Source organism: Coenobita brevimanus, chromosome 91 (genome assembly GCF_032717465.1).
Source record: "Coenobita brevimanus isolate Jiangsu-jjx chromosome 91, ASM3271746v2, whole genome shotgun sequence".
NCBI classification, from domain to species: Eukaryota; Metazoa; Arthropoda; class Malacostraca; order Decapoda; family Coenobitidae; genus Coenobita; species Coenobita brevimanus.
The window spans coordinates 8,046,499-8,067,371 of record NC_137044.1 but is presented as its reverse complement, the minus strand read 5'-3'; the positions used below and the strand labels follow the sequence as shown (position 1 = coordinate 8,067,371).

Here is a 20,873-nt window from a genome sequence, read left to right as displayed (position 1 = left end):
TATATTTTTCTTGTATGAATTTTTTTTTTTTTTTTTTACTTTCATGTACATTCCTTCAACTTGTTTCATGCCTAGACACATAATTCATATTGATTTGTGTGATTTCTGTAAGGCTCTTTGACGAAAATAATGTATTTTCCATAATTTTCCTATTTTCGTTCTTACACGAGGGGTGACTTTTTTTTTTTTATCTTTGATGGTCGAATGCAGTAACCTTTAGACACATGAGTGAAATATACATTTTCAGATGTGTAAATTCAAGTTCTTGAAAACTATAAGACCAAAATTTACCTTGTTGAAAGCTGAAAAATCAGACCCGAAACACAGCTGGTAAGAGAGCCAGGGTGAGAGATTTACGGTCTTTAGGTGTTAAATGCACTCATATACTCCACTTCCTCACTATCCAGCCTCAGCATTCAGTGACTTCATTTCTCTCAAAGACCTCAATTTTACTCAGTTACATTCGCCTTTAGATTCCATTTCTTACATACTCTCACAAACTCATTCACCAAGCCTTGCAGTCCCCCTTCATCTTCACTTAACAATACAGTATAATAATAACATTAACAACAATAACAACAACAATAATAATAAAAACAAAAAAAAAAAAACAGCAATCCATGTTTGTTTCTCAAAAATGCATGTTTTTCCAATAAGGGATTCACTAGTGCTTGACATACTTTCATCCCAAAAATTTGATATCATTCGTATATAAGCTTAGTCGGAAGTAGTAGTGGCAACTTAAACTCTATAATCGTCTATAATCAGCAATTTAAACCCTAAAATTGTCCATCATCAGCAATTAAAACCCTATACTCGTCCATCATCAGCAATTTAAACACTACACTTCTCCATCCGCAGCAATTTTAACCCAATAAGCCAAATGGTTTCCTGTACACCAGGAAACCATTTACTACACTGGGTGGTAACCATATAACCAAATTTTGGCACCTGGTGGGTTAGTGGGTAATTATTGTGCTCCAATTGGATTGAGCCAGTGAAGGTTTATATCCAAGGGGTGGTTGGGGTTGACTGCTCATGTAATGCCACTCAGGGATGAGTGCGGCTGGTCACTCTCATCTTAAATGTCAGGACCAACTGTCTAGCCCCGGGCTCCTAAGCTATAGGATTGGATGGATGGATGGATCGTCCAATACAACCCTTCTACCCAGATCATAGCTCCTTGAAGAAAAAGGCTCTGAGCTGCCCCTCAGAAGATTCAACGCAGGCTATTGCCTCACAGGTAATGACAATTTGTTACAAAACCTAACAGCGGCATGGCAAAAAGACAGATTTGAGAAAGAGGACTGGCTCCTTGAAGAAAAAGGCTCTGAGCTGTCCCTCAGAAGAATCAATGCAGACAACTGCCTCATACGTAACACCAATCATCATTTCTGTATGTATGAGCCTGCAAATATCCTCCTCCTTTACTGCCAGGTCTCACTGCCATATAGCATTACATTCCTAACACATGCTGCATACAAAGATCCCTTAGCACACAGGGAAAGCCCTCTCAATGTCAGGAGAGGCAACAGCTCCCTGAACTTCTTCCAACCACTTCTCACCCTAGCCACCAAGCTAGCTCCAGCCCCACCTCCAGCACATAACATGTCTCCCAAATAACAAAACTTTTCCTCACACTCAAGACTCTCACCAGCAAGTTCAATCCTTTCACGCCTGGCAATCTCCACCTGCTCTCCCTGACACACCACACACAAAATAAGCATTATCTCGCAATCTACCTCTAATACCACATCTCTTATGAGCCCACTTATCACAAATACTGCACAACATGGAACTACTTCCCAAGTCCTTTTGGCATATTGCACATGGCCACTCTCCTCTTCTTTGACAGTACAGCCATTAACCCTAAATATCATCACATTTCTTTTTTCTGCATTTACTCTTAAGCCCTTGCACCCCATACCATCTCTCCACTTCCTACGTCTTTCTTCCGCCTCCCTTTCATTCTTCAATCAGCACCAAATCATCGGCACACAACATCTCCCACGGGAGTCCATTTCTGATGTCACATGAGAGGGCTTCAAGTACCATGATAAACAACAAGAGACTCAAAACTTACCCCTGATGCACACCAACATTCACAGAAAACTCATCACTCAAATCTCCATTCACTCTTACCTGGGTGTGAGAACCCACATACATGGCCATAACCACCCTAACCAGCCACTTCTACATCCCAAGCTTTCTCATTGCCCACTTCACCACCTCTCTAGGAACTCTGTCAAAGGCCTTCTCCAAATCAACAAAAAAAAAGTACAGTTCCCTTTTCTTTCCTATATATTTTTCCTGAAACTGTCGAACATTGAATATCAGTGGTCCCCCTGCATGGCATAAACCTAAACTGCATTTTATCAATATTCACTCTTTCTCAAATTATACCTTCTTGAATTCTCTCCATTACCTTCATTATCCGATCTAAAAGCTTTATATCAGTGGGAATGTCAATGATCACTCAAGAATAAATGGAACTGGTTTTTCATGTGCCTTGCCCACTGTAAATCAGTGGGAATGCCAAAGGATTATAAAATTCATCTCACTGATAACTCTTGCACTGATCCCAATAAAAGAATTACTATTTTTGCTTTATTCATCTACCTGTAACTACAATTAACTGATTCAGCTCATGGACCATGACATAACTAGTACTATGAAATGTTGCTACAGAACTGATTCAAACACAGGTGAATTCTGACTCATTTGCATCAAAATCTGAACATTAATCAATAATTTCCATAATAACAACAGTTTTTTACTCACTGCACATGCATGGGATGCAGAAAAGTGAGATACCTTTTATAATGCACAGTACAATTTGTGGTCATTAATCAAGTTCACTGGAGGCTGTCTCTGAAGGCTTTGGAATATCACAAAGATCCAAAGAGATAGTTGTTGAATAAATAAGAAATGCAAGAAATGACAAGTATGCCATGAATGTGATTGATGGGAATAATGTTACCGAGTGGACTGGTCAAGATGACACAGTTGTGGTTTGCTAGAACAAGAGATAAGGAAACTGTGGACATAGTCAATTTCATCACTTCAAGCAATGCAACAAACGGTTCAAGAAGAACTATGAAACATATGGAGTAAAACAGCTTCAACCACCAAGAAGTCATGAATGTGCAACCTAAGAAAACCAATGTGGGAAAAAAAAAAAAAGTACTCTGCATGATCTGTTCAAACCTTAAGGGTGCAATGTCCCTCTCAAACTCTCACAAGCTCAACCTCCTTTTTCAGATCAAACTCCACTATGCTCAACCACATCTCCAATCCCAACTCCATGCTCAACCCCGTCTACATGCTGCAGTAATCCCAAGTTTCCAACTCTCCAATGGTAACACCAATACTGCTACTTACACTGGACAAAATGAAGGACCTGAATGAAGCATCTTCCTCTGGTATGCAAGGTTAATGAAATCATTCATGAACAACTATGATTCATAAAATTCATGCATACATACAATTTATAATGTTTAATGTATGCATCATTTCTTTATGTGTTAACTAATAGCACAGGTGCAGTGTGATGATGGTGGAGTTTGTGTAAACACAGCCACAAAGAATATTGGTGGTTCCAGTAATTGTGTACACGGACTCATGATAAGACAGGCAGGTGCAACCAGGCACACACACACCATACATATGCAGTGTGCAACTACCATCCGCTAACTGTGTGATGGCAATGAAGTGAAGTGGAAACTCAAAAAATTCCTCCTACTGTATAACTTCTGAATACCAATACACGAACTATCTATTAAATGTTCTAGTCGGTACTGACAACTACCCTAAGTAAATTTTATGGACTGTAAAAATCATTATCCAGCAAATTTATATGGGAGCTGTACCTAGTTTCAAGGGACATCCCCACAAACTGCATTCTTGACCCACTGAGAAATCTAATTAACACAAATACCGAGCTTTCTCCCAGGCACAATGGAAATTTGAGAGTTGAAACATACTATGCATCGAGAAGTTTCTAATAACTTAACTGGCTAGCTGGCACCAGTTACATCTCTTAAATATCTAAAACTGAAACTTATGAATCTCCACCCCACCCTAGGGTGAGAAAGGAGGTCTGGATGATGAAGATGAAAACTTATAAACTTTTACACACTCAGATCTTGGGACAAAGTAGCCAAAATTCAGTGTTAATCTCAGTTCTCTATAATGTACCAAAGGATTTCATAGATCCAGCCACAGTTTTTCCATGAACCACTCTACGATCCATTTCCTTTATACATTTACCAGTACCTCACAGCTTTCTGTTACTGCACCAAAGTACATCAACTCTTTCACAAATTTAAGAAAGTATGTGGTAACCATAGGGGTATTTGCCTTCTTAGTGTGACTGGTAAAATATACGGTAGAATACTCATTGATAGGGTTAGGCATATGACAGAGGAGCTAGTTGGAGAAGAACAAGGGGGATTTAGGAAGGGAAAGGGGTGTGTAGATCAGATATTTGTTCTATGATGTTTAGTGGAGAAGTATCTAGAGAAGGGAAAGAAAGTGTATGTTGCCTTCATGGACCTGGAGAAACATTATGACAGAATAGACAGGCAAGGTATGTGGAAGATATTAAGAATATATGGAGTGGATGGGAAACTGCTGAATGCTGTGAAGAGTATGTACGAATGAGCTAGGGCTACGGTGCGGGTGGATGGTGAACTGAGTGAATTTTTTTACCTCAATGTGGGACTGAAACAGGGTTGTGTGATGTCTCCATGGCTGTTTAAAATATACATGGATGGGGTTATAAAGGAGGTGCAGGGTAGGGCAGTGGATGTGGGGGTGGCTCTAATGAATGAGGGTGAGATTGGGAAGATTCAGGTGTTGCTGTTTGCTGATGATACAGTATTGTTGAGTGAAGTTGAATGGGAGTTGCAAGGTTTGGTGAATACAAGTCAAGAGTGAGAGCAGAGGAAATGAGTTACTTGAGAGGAGTGTGTGGAGTGACGAATGAAGAAGTGAAGGAATGTTGTGGGGTGGATGTGGATGTGGCTGAGAAGATTAGGAGAAATACACTGAGGTGGTTTGGACATGTGGAGAGAATGGAGAATGAAAGACTGACTAAGAGGGTGTATGTAGGTGAGGTGGAGGGAGGGAGAGGGAGGGGTAGACCGAGGATGAGGTGGAGGGATGGAGTTGAGAGGTATATGAGGGAGGGTAGTCAAATGGTGGGTGACAGAGCGATTTGGAGGCATTTTGTCTGCGGCAACCCTTTGCGGGATTAGGGCGTCGGGCTATAGATAGATAGATAGATCCATTCAACAACATTTCACACTGTGTCTTTCCCAAGGTTGCTTCTTTTTTTTTTTTCTTTTTTTTTTCTGTGGAAATTTTTTTTATGGATAGCATATTCTATACACTGTTTAAAGTTCTACCTTAATGTTGTGCTAATGAACATAGCAGACACAGACCTACATACAAATTTATTGGAGAATATTTCACACATTTAGTCCATCTAACAGCCAACTACCTATCATAATCCATTACTGTACCATCTTGTGTGAATGAACCTCGGGATAAGCTACTTACTCCAAAAACTCAGGGCAAAGGTAACCTTATGCTCACCCCTGAGCAGGTTGGTGAACAATAAGCTCCAACCACTACCATGACTGACTCACAAAGGGTCACATCCCACCAAAGCTTCCTACCATAACCCATTAAACAACCAGGTGCCTGTTGATTATATGTTTACTACCTAATTCAGTACACTGTTTTCTTGGTTACAGGAAACCACCTAGTTTTTCATATGTATCATTACCTCAAAAAGTAGACAAAAACTGAAAATGTATTTTTGGTCTACAGTAGTATATATAAGCTTCAGCATAGTCATACTTTCTTTTAAATTAGAGCTGACTTACAGTACATATGTGATATGAAAACATGGGATTTTCTTCTAAAAGAAGGGGGTCTACTTATCCTACAGACTGCCTGACAAATGAGGACATTCGATACATACTGAAGTAGTCCATGGGTTGGTTAACGGTATAACTTTAAGCCCCAACATCTTCCCTTTTATTTAAATTCATCTAAACTTATAAACATCTCAACAATACTAAAGATTAGTGTTCCACAATTCAAGTAATGGTAAAAAATGAAGATGGTGCACATTATTCAACTTCAGATATAAAAAATACTATGTTGCTGGAGTTATGGATACTCAAAATCAACCATTTGATTATTAACAATAAAGCATAAACTCAACAAAACACATCTTGATTCAAATCTCACCTGAATCTTGCAGGAGTCTTTCATATGCTGCTCCTGTGGGATGGTATTGGTGACAACAACAGCTTCAAAGCAAGCATTGTTGATTCGAGACACAGCCGGTCCAGAGAATATACCATGAGTTAAAATAGCATACGTTTTTGTAGCCCCTGCTTCCATAAGCCTGAGGAATGGAAACGGCAATGAGATGAGGATTTACCTATATTATCTCATCCCAATTCATCACCATCTTCATCTAGCATATCTAACCCTTTAGATATGACAGTCCGTGGGGACGGCAGACCCAGGCAGACTGTCAGAATGTAGCCAAAAAAGGAAATTGATCAAATGAACTTGTGAATTGCCTTCTCTGTGTTAAGTGGATCAACGGGAACCTGTATATGTGAAAAACAGTTGACCAGACCAATATTTTGTGCTGTAAAATGCTGGTTTTTGTCAAAAGTAATTTTTTTTTTCGACTGTAGTTAAACATTGCATCTAAAGGGTCAATATATACCACAGCCTCAGATTTCTTTCCTTTCTCATTTCTTCTGCTTCCTCAACTTCTATACAGTTCCTTTTAACAAATCCCTTATCCATATCTGCCTATCTTCTTGGCCTTTTCATACTCATACATGCTCTTTTCACCATCATCTACATATCCATTCCATCAATATAATCTATTACAGATGTAAGCACACTCTTCCAACTACTTTCCTCACCTCACGCAGTTCACAAACCTCATTTATTATCATATCCAATCTATGCAAAGTTTATTCATCCACCATCCAAACTCTTATTACCCCATCATCAATATACTGGACCAAGGCTAAGCTATTCCGGTACTGTTCTGACGATTAAGGATCGGGTGACCATCACTTACCATTAAGCAGCATTACTAAAAAAAAAAGCATATCTCAGACCTGAACCAGTTGGGGACCAAATCCTTTTGGAAAGCCTTTACCTTCTAAATCAACATTTGACTGATTAAATGGTTACTAGTCAGCACACTAAATGGTTCCTTGAAATACATGAACCCATTTGGATGGTCAAAGGAAAATGCCGGAAGGATCTAAACACTTTTAAAATATTACATTCAGTGGAAACAGCAGAAAATTAAGTAAAGACATTTGTTTGGGTGCAGAAGAGGAAAAAAAAAAAAAAAAAAAAAACTATGTATATGCTCACTTCTCTGCAGCATGACAGATGGTCCCACAGGTGTCTGCCATGTCATCAACAAGGATGGCAATACGGTCCTTGACATCACCAACAAGCACCATGGATGCCACTTCATTGGCCTTTTTCCGTTCCTTGTGGATCAGCGCAAACTCGATGTTTAGCCTATCCGCTATGGAGGTCACTCTATGGACAAAGGATATTCTTAGTTACATTTCATGAATTTCAGTGATTCTTTCAAGACAAAAATGGCTTTTTCATTTCATTCTTGCTACTAACTGATGCTTATACTTAGCTTTATAGTGACATTTCATAGTGGAGGAGCTAGTGGAGGTAACAGGAATAAAACAAAGAAATTTTTACAGTGAAAAGCAACGTTGGGTCTGGTTAGTACTTGGATGGGTGACCGCCGGGGAACACCAGATGCTGTTGGCATCCCTACGTGTCAAGTGGGGTTGGTAGAGGATTAGTGCCCCTCCCTGTAAAATAATTAACTCTAAGCCATTGGCCACCCCGTCTGGGATACATGGCATCTGGCAATGAATGAATGAATGAATGAGATTACTGCGTATCCCATGAGCTTCCTCAGCTATTAACCCATCCCGTTTACACATCCCACATGACTGAGGAAATATTTTTCACTCAACCTGACTATGCTGAACTTATATCATATTGTTGAGGAAAAAAAGAAAAAAAAAAATGTCGGTGAGTTCATCACACCTCTCTCAGGACTTCATATCAAGCTGTTATCTACAGAAAGAAAAAATAGTATTATATCTCCCTCTCAACCCAGGTTCAATAGCACTTTATCACATGTAAATGAAAGTAGGGCAGAATACAGAATTACAGTATAGTGCAATCTGTAATCCACAATGTACAACTAACACCAATAATGAATACAGTACAATGACCTTACTACTCAGGCAAGCTCCATTCCTAGTACATGTGGTCACTCCTAGCTAATACTTTCTCCTAAAATCCTCTCTACCAAACAGTGTACAAATACAGTAATCCCTAAATTCTCCAATGTGACAGAGCCAAAGGCATGTCTGGGTAGTGACTCAGTCCGGATAGTGGACTTCTCCTCTGGCCCACATTTGTACTGTACATATCTATCTTTGAAAGCCAGTGTAAATGGCCTCTACAGTACATCATACAACACTTGTTCCTGTTGTTTAACACTACTCTATCTGGTCAAACAGACCTAAAAATGCAGTAGGCACACAAAAAATAATGGCAAATAGAATAAAACCAATGGCAAAAATAGAACAAAATCATGGTTCAGTACAGTAAGCTAGAATAAAACAAATGTCAACACTCACAATTCAACCATCCTGCATCAATCTTACCCAGGATTTCCCACTTCTAAAGAGTCAGCACTACTCTCTTTAACCTCTTCCTTTTCCCTGGTAGAAGCCATCATCATACACCCGAGGAAGAGGCATGAAAGGAACAGCAAGGCCAGAAGCAGGTAGGGAACAACCATGAAAACCACCATATGTGCTACTATAACGACTGTTAACATCGCCGCATGGGAAATGAGAGCGAGCAAGGGGGCTCTATGGAGGACGCTGGATAAACTAACCAGTCAGACACGGCAGTGTCATCTGGGTGGAAATTTTTCACATTTTCATTCACTCATTGCCAGACGCCATGTATCCCAGACGGGGTGGCCAAGGGCTTAGAGTTAATTGTTTTACAGGGAGGGGCACTAATCCTCCACCAACCCCACCTGACACGTAGGGATGTGCGAGGATTCGAACCAGCGCTTGCAACTGCGTGAGTACAGCAGCTTACCAAGTGAGCTATTTTCACACAACCATAATTTCCAATGGATGTAAGCATTTTGTCCAGACAATGGGAAAAAATGTATGAACATCGGTTTCGAATAGCCAGATCACAGCGTCCAGGTAGTGGTCATCTGGATAATCGAGATATTACTGTACAAACAAGCCATCTATCTATCTATAGCCAGAAGCCTTAATCCGGTAAGGGGTGGCCACAGACAAATTACCTCGGTCACCCCATCCCTTGCTATTTCGATGCCCTCCCCCCAACTTACACCCCCCTCTCTCATGTATCTCTCCACTCCATCCCTCCATCCTCAGCATGTACTTTGTTCAGTCCTTGGTCGTCACCTGTAGGTCTGTCCAGGTCCGAGGCATTTTGTTTGTCATTTTAGTTAGTTGTTTTCTAGGAAGGGGCACTAACCCTCCACCAATCTACTTGCTGATACATAGGGAACAAGTTGCTTCACTCAAGCCATTTTATTAGTACTCTGCAGAAAAATAAATACTTATCACTTGCTTACAACCAATTATGACTTGTTCTGAAGTTGTCGTGAAGCCAGAAGGTTCATTATCTACATAATATATGTACAGGCAGACCCCTAGATACGATACCATTATAAGTGATCTCCCAGATTAGTGATGGGGGTAGAAATACCACCTGACCTCACCTAACGATAACCAAACCTCAGTTTAATGATGGGTTTTAATTTTTTAATATCGATTTTGATGATATTTTAGACTAAAATTTTCTTTAAGTTCTTTTATAAACTCTTTTTAGACTTAGATTAATGTATTTTAATCATAGGCGGGGTGAACATTGTCATTTTGGGGTACAGTTTACTAAGTTTGATTTTTTCCGTACTTATATTTGACGATTTTCAGATTTTATTTTTGGGTTTAGGTGAGTTATAAACTTCTTTTAAGCTTAGTTCAGTTTGATTTAATTAAAGCTACCTGGGGGTTTAGGTTAGTTACAAACTTGTTTTTGGACTCATTTAGATGGGTTTATGACTTGGTTGGGGGGGAAACCCACGGCTCAAAAATGCATCCCTATACTTTACATGTTAAATCTACCAGGAGATACAATACCCCGCCTAGCGATGGGTTTTTACTTAACCAACTGCATCGCTACATCAGGGTATGCCTATACTGTATAAAAAGGAACTCAAACTTTTCAATTACCTTTTGGCACCTCCAGCGTCAGGTGAAACGATAATGGCATTGCGCCACTCTGGAATGTTTTCCCGGATCCACTTCAAAACTGCAGGTTCGGCGTACAAATTGTCCACAGGAATGTCAAAGAAGCCCTGAATCTGTGAGGCGTGCAGGTCCATGGTGATGATGTGGTCTGCTCCGGCCACTGACAGCATGTTAGCCACCAGCTTGGCCGAAATGGGTGCTCGAGACTGGGGATTAGGCACAAAACTGATCATGGAACCAACAATTAACTAAATAAAATCGTGATGTTAAGGTAATTTAACTAAATCTATCTGTCCACCAATTCTTTATTGCATTACCTGGAATACAGGGGTCCTGAACTATGTTCACTGGTTTAGATATGACGGTGAGTAACCAGTTGCTTACCCAAATGGTATTTTGTGAATGACAAACTCCAATTACCAATTGGATGTTAACTCCACAAGCCACATCTATTAAAACAATCACATTAACTAACAAAATATCATTTACTCATGCAAAACATACCATTAGCAAAATGGCTATGGGACTGGATTTCACTTGTTAGGTATGTTTTTGTGCCCTCAGGATCATTTGGACACACACACACACACACACACACACACACAAAAGTAAAGAAAAATTTGGAACTAAGTGGATAACAGACTGAATATTAAGACATTGATATCTGAAGCCAAATTTGAAAAAAATAAACATGGGATGAAACATCCATCCACCCATCCATCATCCAATCGTGTCGGCCCATGAGGAGCATAGAAGCCCAGGGCTGGGCATATTGGTCCTGATGTTTAAGATGACAGTGACCAGCTTCACTCATCCCTGAGTGGCATACTGTGAGCAATAAACCCCAACCATCCCTTGGATATAAACCTACGTTGACTCAATCCAACTGGAGAGCCTTAATTACCCACTAAACCACCAGAAGCCATAATTTGGTTATTTATGCAACAGGTCAACTCTGGAACTGTCTCCCTCTGTCTGTACAGTATTTCCTGCTAGCTATGATCTCCAGTCATTCAAACGCAGTGTGTCCAGGCATCTCAAAATGATCGGACCTTGAATTTGGCTCTCTCTTATATTTTGTTTTTCTCTTGAAAGGAACAGTAATGTGGGCTTGTGGCCTTTGGTTCCTTCTTCCTAGCATAATATATATATATATATATATATATATATGGTTACCACCCAGAGCAATAAATGGTTTTCTGGTGTACAGGAAACCATTTGGCTTGTCAACCTGTGTAGAGTCACCCATAGGCAAAAGGAACATGAAAGAATGATGGAAAGAAAGACAGAAGAGGGAGTGTAATGTTACCTGTAGGCAGGAGGAGGAGGAAAGAATGAAGGAAAGAAAGACAGAAGAGGAAGGAAGGAAGAGAGGAAAAAGCAGACACTGATATAAAATTTTATAAATTATTACAACGTACAGTAGAAGTCCGATTTTTCGGCATCTATGGGACCAGGCAAGTGCCGAAATATCAAAATTGCCGAATTATCGAAAACCCTACCCACTCAGTACCTTATATGTTTCGGTGAACATTATCATCATTACTCATATCATTACAAATGTGTTTGGAGAGAGTACTGTATACTGTTTGATACTGTACAATACTGTAATGAATACAGTACTATACTGTACATGAATATGAAAAATAAAGAAATTAGTGAACATACTGTATATAAATGTAATGGTACAGTAGGCCTACAAGTTCACATGCACTTACCTAAACTTATAGTAGGTTCCTTATTTACATATGTACAATAGAAGGGGTTGATTGGAGTCTGCTACTGCTGGAAGAAGTCCCCAGCACACTCGAATAGTAATTTCAGAGGTATTTCGGTACGAAGTTCACAAAGCACACAGAAGAATCAAGATAAGTCGGCAGCAGCACGGCAACAACTCGGAAGAATGGCGAAACAGATTCTCTTTCCCATGCTAGACTCACTACATGTTTGTCCTCTCTTTATGCTATAGGAGAAAGAGCTAGCCTCTGAGCTTCATGGCAGTGGTAGACTCATTCCATCACTTTCACTATCTCACTCACTAAGGCGGGTAAAGGCGGGTAGCTAGCTGGCGAGCCTCATGGAGAATTTCAAGACTGACGAAAAAAATCGGAGAATCTGCCGAACGATCGGAGATTTTCGTAAATGGGACTATTTCTCAAAACTGCCGAAATGTCAGATTTGCCGGGGAATTGGATGCCGAAATATTGGACTTTTACTGTAACATTATGTTTCAAAGAGCTGAACTAACTACGGTATGAATTTCAGTATAGTCCAGTACCTGAAAAACAGCATACACTACAGTTTAACTTAAGAATACCAAACCCTAATTCAAGAAGAAGAATCATATTTTAGGGGATACCATGTACTGGTACTAAAAAAAGATGATAAAAATACATAAATACTGTACTGTAATAATGTAAGGGGAAAAAACTGAAAGAATGCTTAATGCTACTAACCAAGCTCTCCTGTTACTGAAGATATGTAGTTTTATCATTTCTAATACTGGTACTGCTATTTAAAACAATAACTTCAGCACAGTCACCATTAATATAAAGAAAAGCCAGTTTTTTCCTTATACTTCATAATTTAAAGCTGGAAGCTTAGACTGAAGGCTAAATGCAAATGTCATGCAGGATATTGGGTTGATCTAGTAAGCTGTGTCAGCATGCATTCAGTCAGTAATAGAATGTACTTAAAGGACAAGACTTACACCCATTGCATGAAGTGTTGCAATACTCCCAATTTTTCTGTAACACTCACTGATTTCAAGGTGAAGAAAATAAAGCATCGTTAATCACGTAGTGAATATTTGATGGCCCAGACTTTACAGAGTAGGACCATTTGGCCTGGAAGCGGAGACTCTTGTCCCTACAACACCACAAAAGAGCCCCCCAGATCACATGAAGGTTTAGGTGTAGTATCAAAGTTTTCCTGGTATACTGATGGTAATGTACTTGCTAACTGTTCATGAATGCCTTACCTTAGCAATACTCAATTTAGCACACTTACAGCTACCGCAAACTGACCTAAGACCTCTCCCAAGGTATTAAAAAACACAGAAATCATAGTATATCACAATGTTTGTTCATGAATGCAATTCATTAATATGAAATCATGTTTCCCTTGTTTTTCAGGACCAGTTGGATGTGTTTTGGCATGGAATCACTTAGATCTCTAAAGTAATCTAAAGACATTTCTTTGCACCAAATATTTATCAGTTCAGTCTTGAGGTTGTACAGATTGGGTGTCTTCTCTGCCATGATTTTCTTCATCTCTGCCGGCAGTTTTTTATCGGATTTAGGTCCGGACTATTGCCAGGCCAGTCAAGGACCTCAATCCAATTATCCTGAAGCCATTTTGTCACCTTTCTTGACTTGTGACATGGAACTGAATCGTGCATGAAAAAGTCACACCCATGAATAGGAAAAAAGTTTAATAAATGATCGTTCAGAACTTGAATGTATCGGCCACCATTCATCATCAAGTTCTTAGGAAGAAAGTAGAGGCCTCCCCTTCCTATTTCACCTGAGAAACACTCCCATACCATTACCGATTGTGGGTACTTAACAGTCGGCACCGTCTAAGCAGGGTCATATCAACTACAGGAGGCAGGGCGACGAACCTTGGCAGAACGCACCTGGAACACTTGAAATGTGCTTTTATCGGAAAACATAACTTTCTCCACTCATCCGACATCCAGTGTGCATACTTCTTGGCAAACTGAATGCGCTGCTCCTTCACGTGGTCAGTTACAATCGGTTTTTTGGCTGCACTGCGGCTTGGCAAACCTAGCTCCTTCTGCAAGCGGTGTTGGATAGTTTGAATTGAGACATCTTTTAACAGCTGGGGATGCATTCTCTTCAATTCTGCTGGTGTCAGTCGAAATTTCTTGATTACTTCCCTCTTCAGAAGCGTACCTGTACCTCTGGAAGTCATCCTCTTCTTTCCACCGCCATGCTTGTGCTCTGGTACAACATCAGGTGGAAAGCCACACACTGCATTAAGAATCTTCAAGACAGTCGACTTTGCACGTCCAGTACATTCACAAATTGTGTTGATAAGGATATTATGCTGCCTCCATGCAATGATATGGACCCTCTCATTCCTTGAGCAGTACTTCCCAGGCATGACAACTCGACTCTAGGAAAATAACAGGGCAAACAGTAATGCGTATGAAAAAAGAGGGAGGTGCAAGCTCGGAGCAATGGGAACATATACTCCCACTCTCACTTCTGGGCAAGCACTGACGTGCTGAGTGTTTCACCACCTCCCACCAACACCAGAGGAGTTGCAAGTTACTTCTTGCCCAAAAAATTCACTTGGTAGAGGTGGAAATACAAAGCGAAGACAGACAACTCTCCCATAGCAATTCTGTGTGTAGGTCCTAAGTCAATTTGCAGTGGGTGTAACTGAGGTCTCACCACACCACGTGAAGCGCTCACTGCTCTGGCGTCCAAGGGCGATGCTTACGAACAAATTCAAGATATGCCTTGCACATCTTTTTATGGTATCATGGCAACAAGCCAGTTCATCTCTTTTTGGAGATGATGTTGCATGAGGTGATGTGATACATATCCCAGGATATCAGAGAGTTTTGTTTGTGATTCTGCTGCAGTCATACTAGGGGTCTTGAGTACTTCTTGTCTCAGAAGGGTATCTGTGACCTAAAAAGTTTCGTGCAGTCAATCAGGACATGGATTTATTGGCAAGAGTTGACAAACTGGCAGGCCACTTAATGCAGCCTTCAGTCTGCAGTGTTGAGTTTTTGTGTTTACAGTGTGGTAATACCATTAACAGGGACCTTTTCTTCATGTAAAGTGAGAATTCTGACTTTTTCTTTTCACAAGATAACATCTTAAGCAAGAACTAGGAAAAACTAGAGTTCCACAAAGAACACTTGAAAAAAACAGGTGGACTGGGCTGGAAACAATGCACATGCACCCTCCTGTGATGGAAGCTTCATAAGCACTAAAGATTTGTGGCAGGCAAAGTGTGACAGTGGATCTAGGAGTCACCAAGTACAGTCAAACATCAATTGGTGACTTTCAGGGGCAGGCAAAGTGTGACAGTGGATCTAGGAGTCACCAAGTACAGTCAAACATCAATTGGTGACTTTCAGGGGCAGGCAAAGTGTGACAGTGGATCTAGGAGTCACCAAGTACAGTCAAACATCAACTGGTGACTTTCAGGGGTTGGAAAATGCAAAAAATCATTCAAACCTTTGGCCCTATCTCAGAGCAATGAGTATTGCTAGACTGTTTGCTGTGGGTGTCCTGAAGTTTGAAGTCATCCCAGTGAATTTGTGAGTTCTGATAGGTACTGAGTGATTCCACATAGCAGTGCTATTCCCAGTTTTTGACAAATTACTCTAATGATGGCTGCTAAGACTAAAGATGATTCTAGACAGCAGTGCTATTCCCAATTTCTGACAAACTTATCTAATGATGCTTGCCAAAATTTAAACAGATTCATGACAGCAGCGTTATTCCTAATTTCTGACAAACTTGTTTAATGATGCTTGCTAAAACTAATGGTATACACAATAATCTAAAAATACAGATGCTACAAACTAAAGTTAAGTCTCATTACACAATTGTTCGTTGTGACAAAGCAACAGAATGATGAACTAAGTTATATCCAGTTTTGCAATATCATAATTCACTTTCATTCAGAATTGTGTTTGCAAGACCACTGAAATACCACTGCTATCACTACATAAGTGGAGTGATAACTATTTGTGTGTGTGTGAAATAGTGAAACTTGTGAACTGGAAACCATGTCTGGCAAGGATGCTATCCCCCGTGGAAAGTGTGGTGCTACCATGAGTGCCAAGGGCAAGCCAAAAAGTGTAATTTTTTTTTTTTCCTTTTTGAGCTTTTGGGTTATGTGGTCCTTGGTCCCCTCCCTATCCCTACTGAACCCATGTTACATCAACCTCATTACATTATGTGATGAGTTTTCACATGATGCTATCTCACTGTATAGCAAGACGTGACTGTAGATATAGTACTTCAGTAATCCCTTGATTATCTGACGTAACAGAGCCAAAGGCATGTCCGGAAAGTGGATCCGTCCAAATAATGGACTTCTCCCCTGGCCCCCTTCATACATAACCTAACTTTGAAAGCCACTGTAAAGGGCCACTACAGTAAATCATACAACACTTGTTCCTGTTGTTTAATACTATCTGGTCAAGCAGATCTATGCACCACAGCCAAGCAATTACCATGGTCAAGCAGATCCACCAACAACTGACAAGCAATCACCACTGCAGGACCATACCCAGCAGTGACATGAAAAAAAAATGAAAAAACTTGCCCGGACAGGTGAAAATGTTCGTGTGGCCACAATATCTACCCAGACACAAGCATATTGTACGGATAAAATGGAAAAATGTACAAATAATGGTTTCAAACAGCCAGATCACAGCGTCTAAATAATGGATTGTTAGGATAATGGACATTTGGATAATCGAGGGAATATTGTATAGCGGTTTTAAAGCTACCGTATCCAAATGGAACACTGAACATTTGAATACTAACCTTATCTTTCTTATCTTGCCGGGCATAGGGGAAGCAAGGAATAACTGCAGTAACTCTTGCAGCAGAGGCAATTTTACAAGCGTTTATCATAATAAGCATCTCCATCAAGTTGTCATTAATCTCCCCACAGCCACTCTGAACGATGTACACATCTTCCCCTCGCACACTCTCTCCAATTTCTACACTGTAAATAGAAGCCATCATATGATATGTTACTCACAACAAAGTATAGAAGCCATCATAAGATATGTTACTCATAACAAAGTAACTGCAACTTTTACTTAGTCTCTAACTATGCTGGTAGGCTATTTAACTGGCAGACATACCATAGGGCAAAATAAAGTAATTTGCATAACTGCCTTTTCCAACTTCTGATTGTATTATGAGGACGAAGCTAAAAATTACGATGATGGGATCCAACCATCCACATCTTTTATTGCTTTTTCACAATTCAAAAAAATGGAAGATATGTCTGATACTGGGACATGGAGTTCCTCTAATAGGAACCAATCTACTGATGACAGCACTGACAGGTACAGTACCACAAAACCTACTCTTAACACAAACATGGTTATGTTCTAATACTGTGCACCTGTACTGTGACATAATCCTAAAACCCTTTGGTATGAAAACAAACATCATTCAACCAACAATGACAACTCAATAATGACTGTTCAATAAAATAAAATTAAATACATACATACATAGCCTATATATATTGACTCATTGATTGAGTTAGGGAAATAATGGAGGAATTAGTTGAAGAAGAACAAGGAGGTTTTAGGAAGGGAGGAGGTTGTGTAGATCAGATATTCATCCTTAGGTGTCCAGTGGAAAAGTTTCTAGAGAAGAGAATGCTGTATGTGGCCTTCATGGACTTGGAGAAAGATATAAGGTAGAGCTGCGGATGTTGTAACGACCTTAATGAAAGACGGCAGCATTTGGAAACTTCCTGTACTATTGTTTGCAGATGATACTGTAATGTTAAGTGGAGACAATAGGGAACTGCACGGCTTGATGAATGAGTTTGGGAAAGTGTGTAAGAAATGGAATCTAAAGGTGAATGTATGGAAAGAGTTAACTTATGGTCTCTAAAGAGAAATGAAGTCAATGAATGTACAGTGAGGCTGCATACTGAGGAAATGGAAAATGTGAGTGCATTTAAGTACCTGGGTAGTGTGATGAGTAAGAATGGAAGTCTGGAGCATGAAGTGCTTGAAGGGGCACAGGGGAGAAAGGTTGCTGGTTCTTTGAAAGAAATGACATGAAACAAGGAAGTGAGCATGGCAGTAAAAAAGTCACTGTATGATAGTATTGTGATACCAGCTCTAACGTATGGAGGTCAGGGATTGCACTGCCAGTCGCCAATGTCACAATTTGCGATAAAAAATAATTTTAGGCTTTCTTTTCTTGGGGGGGGGGGGCAATAATCTGTTGAAGTCAGAAGAGAAATTAAATGGTACAAATTATGAAATGTGGAACTGAATACTTTGTTCTAATATGAATTTTAAAGACTAAGAATACAATATATATCTATACATGAAACTCTGTTCTTCATTTTAGATTTTCATGATAGCGGTTAGGTAGAGCTTGCTAAACCTGAAAGAAGAAAATAATATAATAATGTATAATGCATTGATACAGAATGAAAAACAGGAACTGATAATAGAAAATGTTGAGTTTATTTGTCAAATACTGTATAATTAAAAAAACTACTGCATGTCGATATGTAAAATAATTAGAAATAAAAAAATTGGTTTGTCGTGTGGGAATGGAATCTTTGAAAAAATTGGCTACACTTTTTTTGAAGCTTGGACCTTGTTGAAAGAAGCATGTGGAGTTGCATGGAGAGAGAGACTGACAAATGAGGAAGTGAAGGAGCATTGTGGTGTGGTCATGGATGTGACAGAAAGTGTTAGGAGAAATACTCTGAGGTGGTTTAGCCATGTGGAGAAGATGCAGGGCAAGAGACTAATGATGTGTGTGAGGTGGAGGAGGGGAGAAGGAGAAGAATGAGGATGAGATGGAGGGATGAAGTGGTGAGGTACCGGTATATGAGAAAGGGTAGTGTGGGCTGGGGGAAGTGCAGTGAAATGACAGGAGACAGGACAACCTGGAGACTACTTGTCTGTGGTCACACATACATACATAGGCTACATACCGGTATATATACTACACACACACACATATATATATATATATATATATATATATATATATATATATATATATATATACAGTATATACACACACACACACACACACACACACACATTACAGTAGCATGCAGTGCATACAAACACCTTTAGGGTTAGACTAATCATAAAACCATTTGGAACTGAAGAACTAGCACTGGCAAAGTTATTAGATCTAACCTACAATATACTCTGATTATTGAAAGCAGGTTATCAATATAATCTGGAATAAGACTAAATATATACTTTAATTCACATACACAGATAGTACCAATAATACAGTACATTATGCCTCCATGTAACAACAGAGTAAAGGTAATAATGTAAATGATTTAGTATCCTGATTCTCAGCCTCAAAGAAAGTTCAGTTCATGTGAACCCAGTGGCTACCAGACAAGAGTACAACATCCATCCATTTCATATATATATATATATATATATATATATATATATATATATATATATATATATATATATATTTATCGACTTTATTCAGAATATTAAATCTACAATGTCAGCCATTAAAAATTTAGTAAAGAAATGACAAAAGAACTCAATGAATACTATAATGCACTGAAACATCCCTTAACCCAACCTTCCAGCCTCTTCCCACACCACCAATAGCCTATGCTCTGAGATTATAGGTAGGGACAAATCTCCATCAAACATCCAAGTCAGCCTGAGGGGAACCCTGTCTGAGTTCACCACTACCACTTTTGTACTGCCACTGCACCTCAGTATTCTCATCTCACCTGAAACTGAAGTTTTATACATTTGTTCTTCACAGAAAATTACCACATGCTATACAGATATTGTTATATCTCTTAAAAATTACCGGTATATGTAATCACTAGAAAAGTTATATACAGTAACAAGAATGGACACTACACAGGACAACCAACGTTCAAGGTCAGACTATGGTAACACTGCACTAGGTTAACCTTAGGACTGAAAATGAGGAATGCTATCAGGACTAGGCCATACCCCCACCAGACACCTATTACAAACTTGGATTAAGCTGATCATCACTTTTGGAAGCTTTGAGTGCCTTCAGGCCTCCCTTGGCTACTATTTTTCTGTATGGTGATTTTCAACTAACAATACAGTAGTATTCATACAGCACTCAAATATGCTGCATTAAGCTCTAATATGCCACATTAAAACTCTGTCAGACTTATACAAAGCTATATGGCAAAACACTGTATACACACACACACACACACACACACACACACACACTCAAAAGTATGGTACCAGCAACTGTAATCAGGTTCAACATGAGCCCAAAGTACAGTTATCTTTTATTTTTATCAACCCTGAACCTATATATATACAGTGTATATATAGATATATATCTCTCTCTCATATCACCTCATCAGTCGTTTGAGTGTCCACTGCAGGACCGGCCTATCCCAACCGAAGTGGGGACGATACAGCCAATGTATCTCTACCAAGTGGCTTAGGCTGTCTGGTAGAGATTGTATGTAGGGTGAGAAATGCTTGTAAGTGTAACTGTAGTGTTGGAGTGGCTTTGGATGTGTGTGTAGTCTGTGAACCAAGTGCAATCGGCCCGAATAAGCAGACTGGGTGCAAGTCTACTTTATAGTATGCAATACTGGTTCATTCACAGCACCCCTTATGTCCACCAAACAAGTATATGGCCAGAAGAACACTCCCAAATTTTATTACACTGGTGGGGCGCGAACCCTCGTTCTTCAGCATATAAAAATGCA

The 20,873-nt window shown here is 39.6% G+C and overlaps 1 protein-coding gene across 3 annotated transcripts in view; it reads right to left on the bottom strand.

The window, feature by feature from the left end:
* Window positions 1–20,873, bottom strand: part of Prps (phosphoribosyl pyrophosphate synthetase) — a 38,078-nt gene that overhangs the window by 12,141 nt on the left and 5,064 nt on the right. For all 3 annotated transcript variants that reach the window (XR_013899496.1, XM_080281856.1, XM_080281857.1), the window contains exons 2-5: window positions 16,946–17,129; window positions 10,386–10,609; window positions 7,426–7,599; window positions 6,262–6,421 (exon numbers count right to left, since the gene is read on the bottom strand). Coding sequence is in view for 2 of the 3 variants with exons in the window: in XM_080281856.1 (XP_080137982.1) it covers window positions 6,262–6,421; window positions 7,426–7,599; window positions 10,386–10,609; window positions 16,946–17,129 (742 nt within the window). In the remaining variant the exon portion in view is untranslated. The remainder of the gene's footprint in view (window positions 1–6,261; window positions 6,422–7,425; window positions 7,600–10,385; window positions 10,610–16,945; window positions 17,130–20,873) is intronic.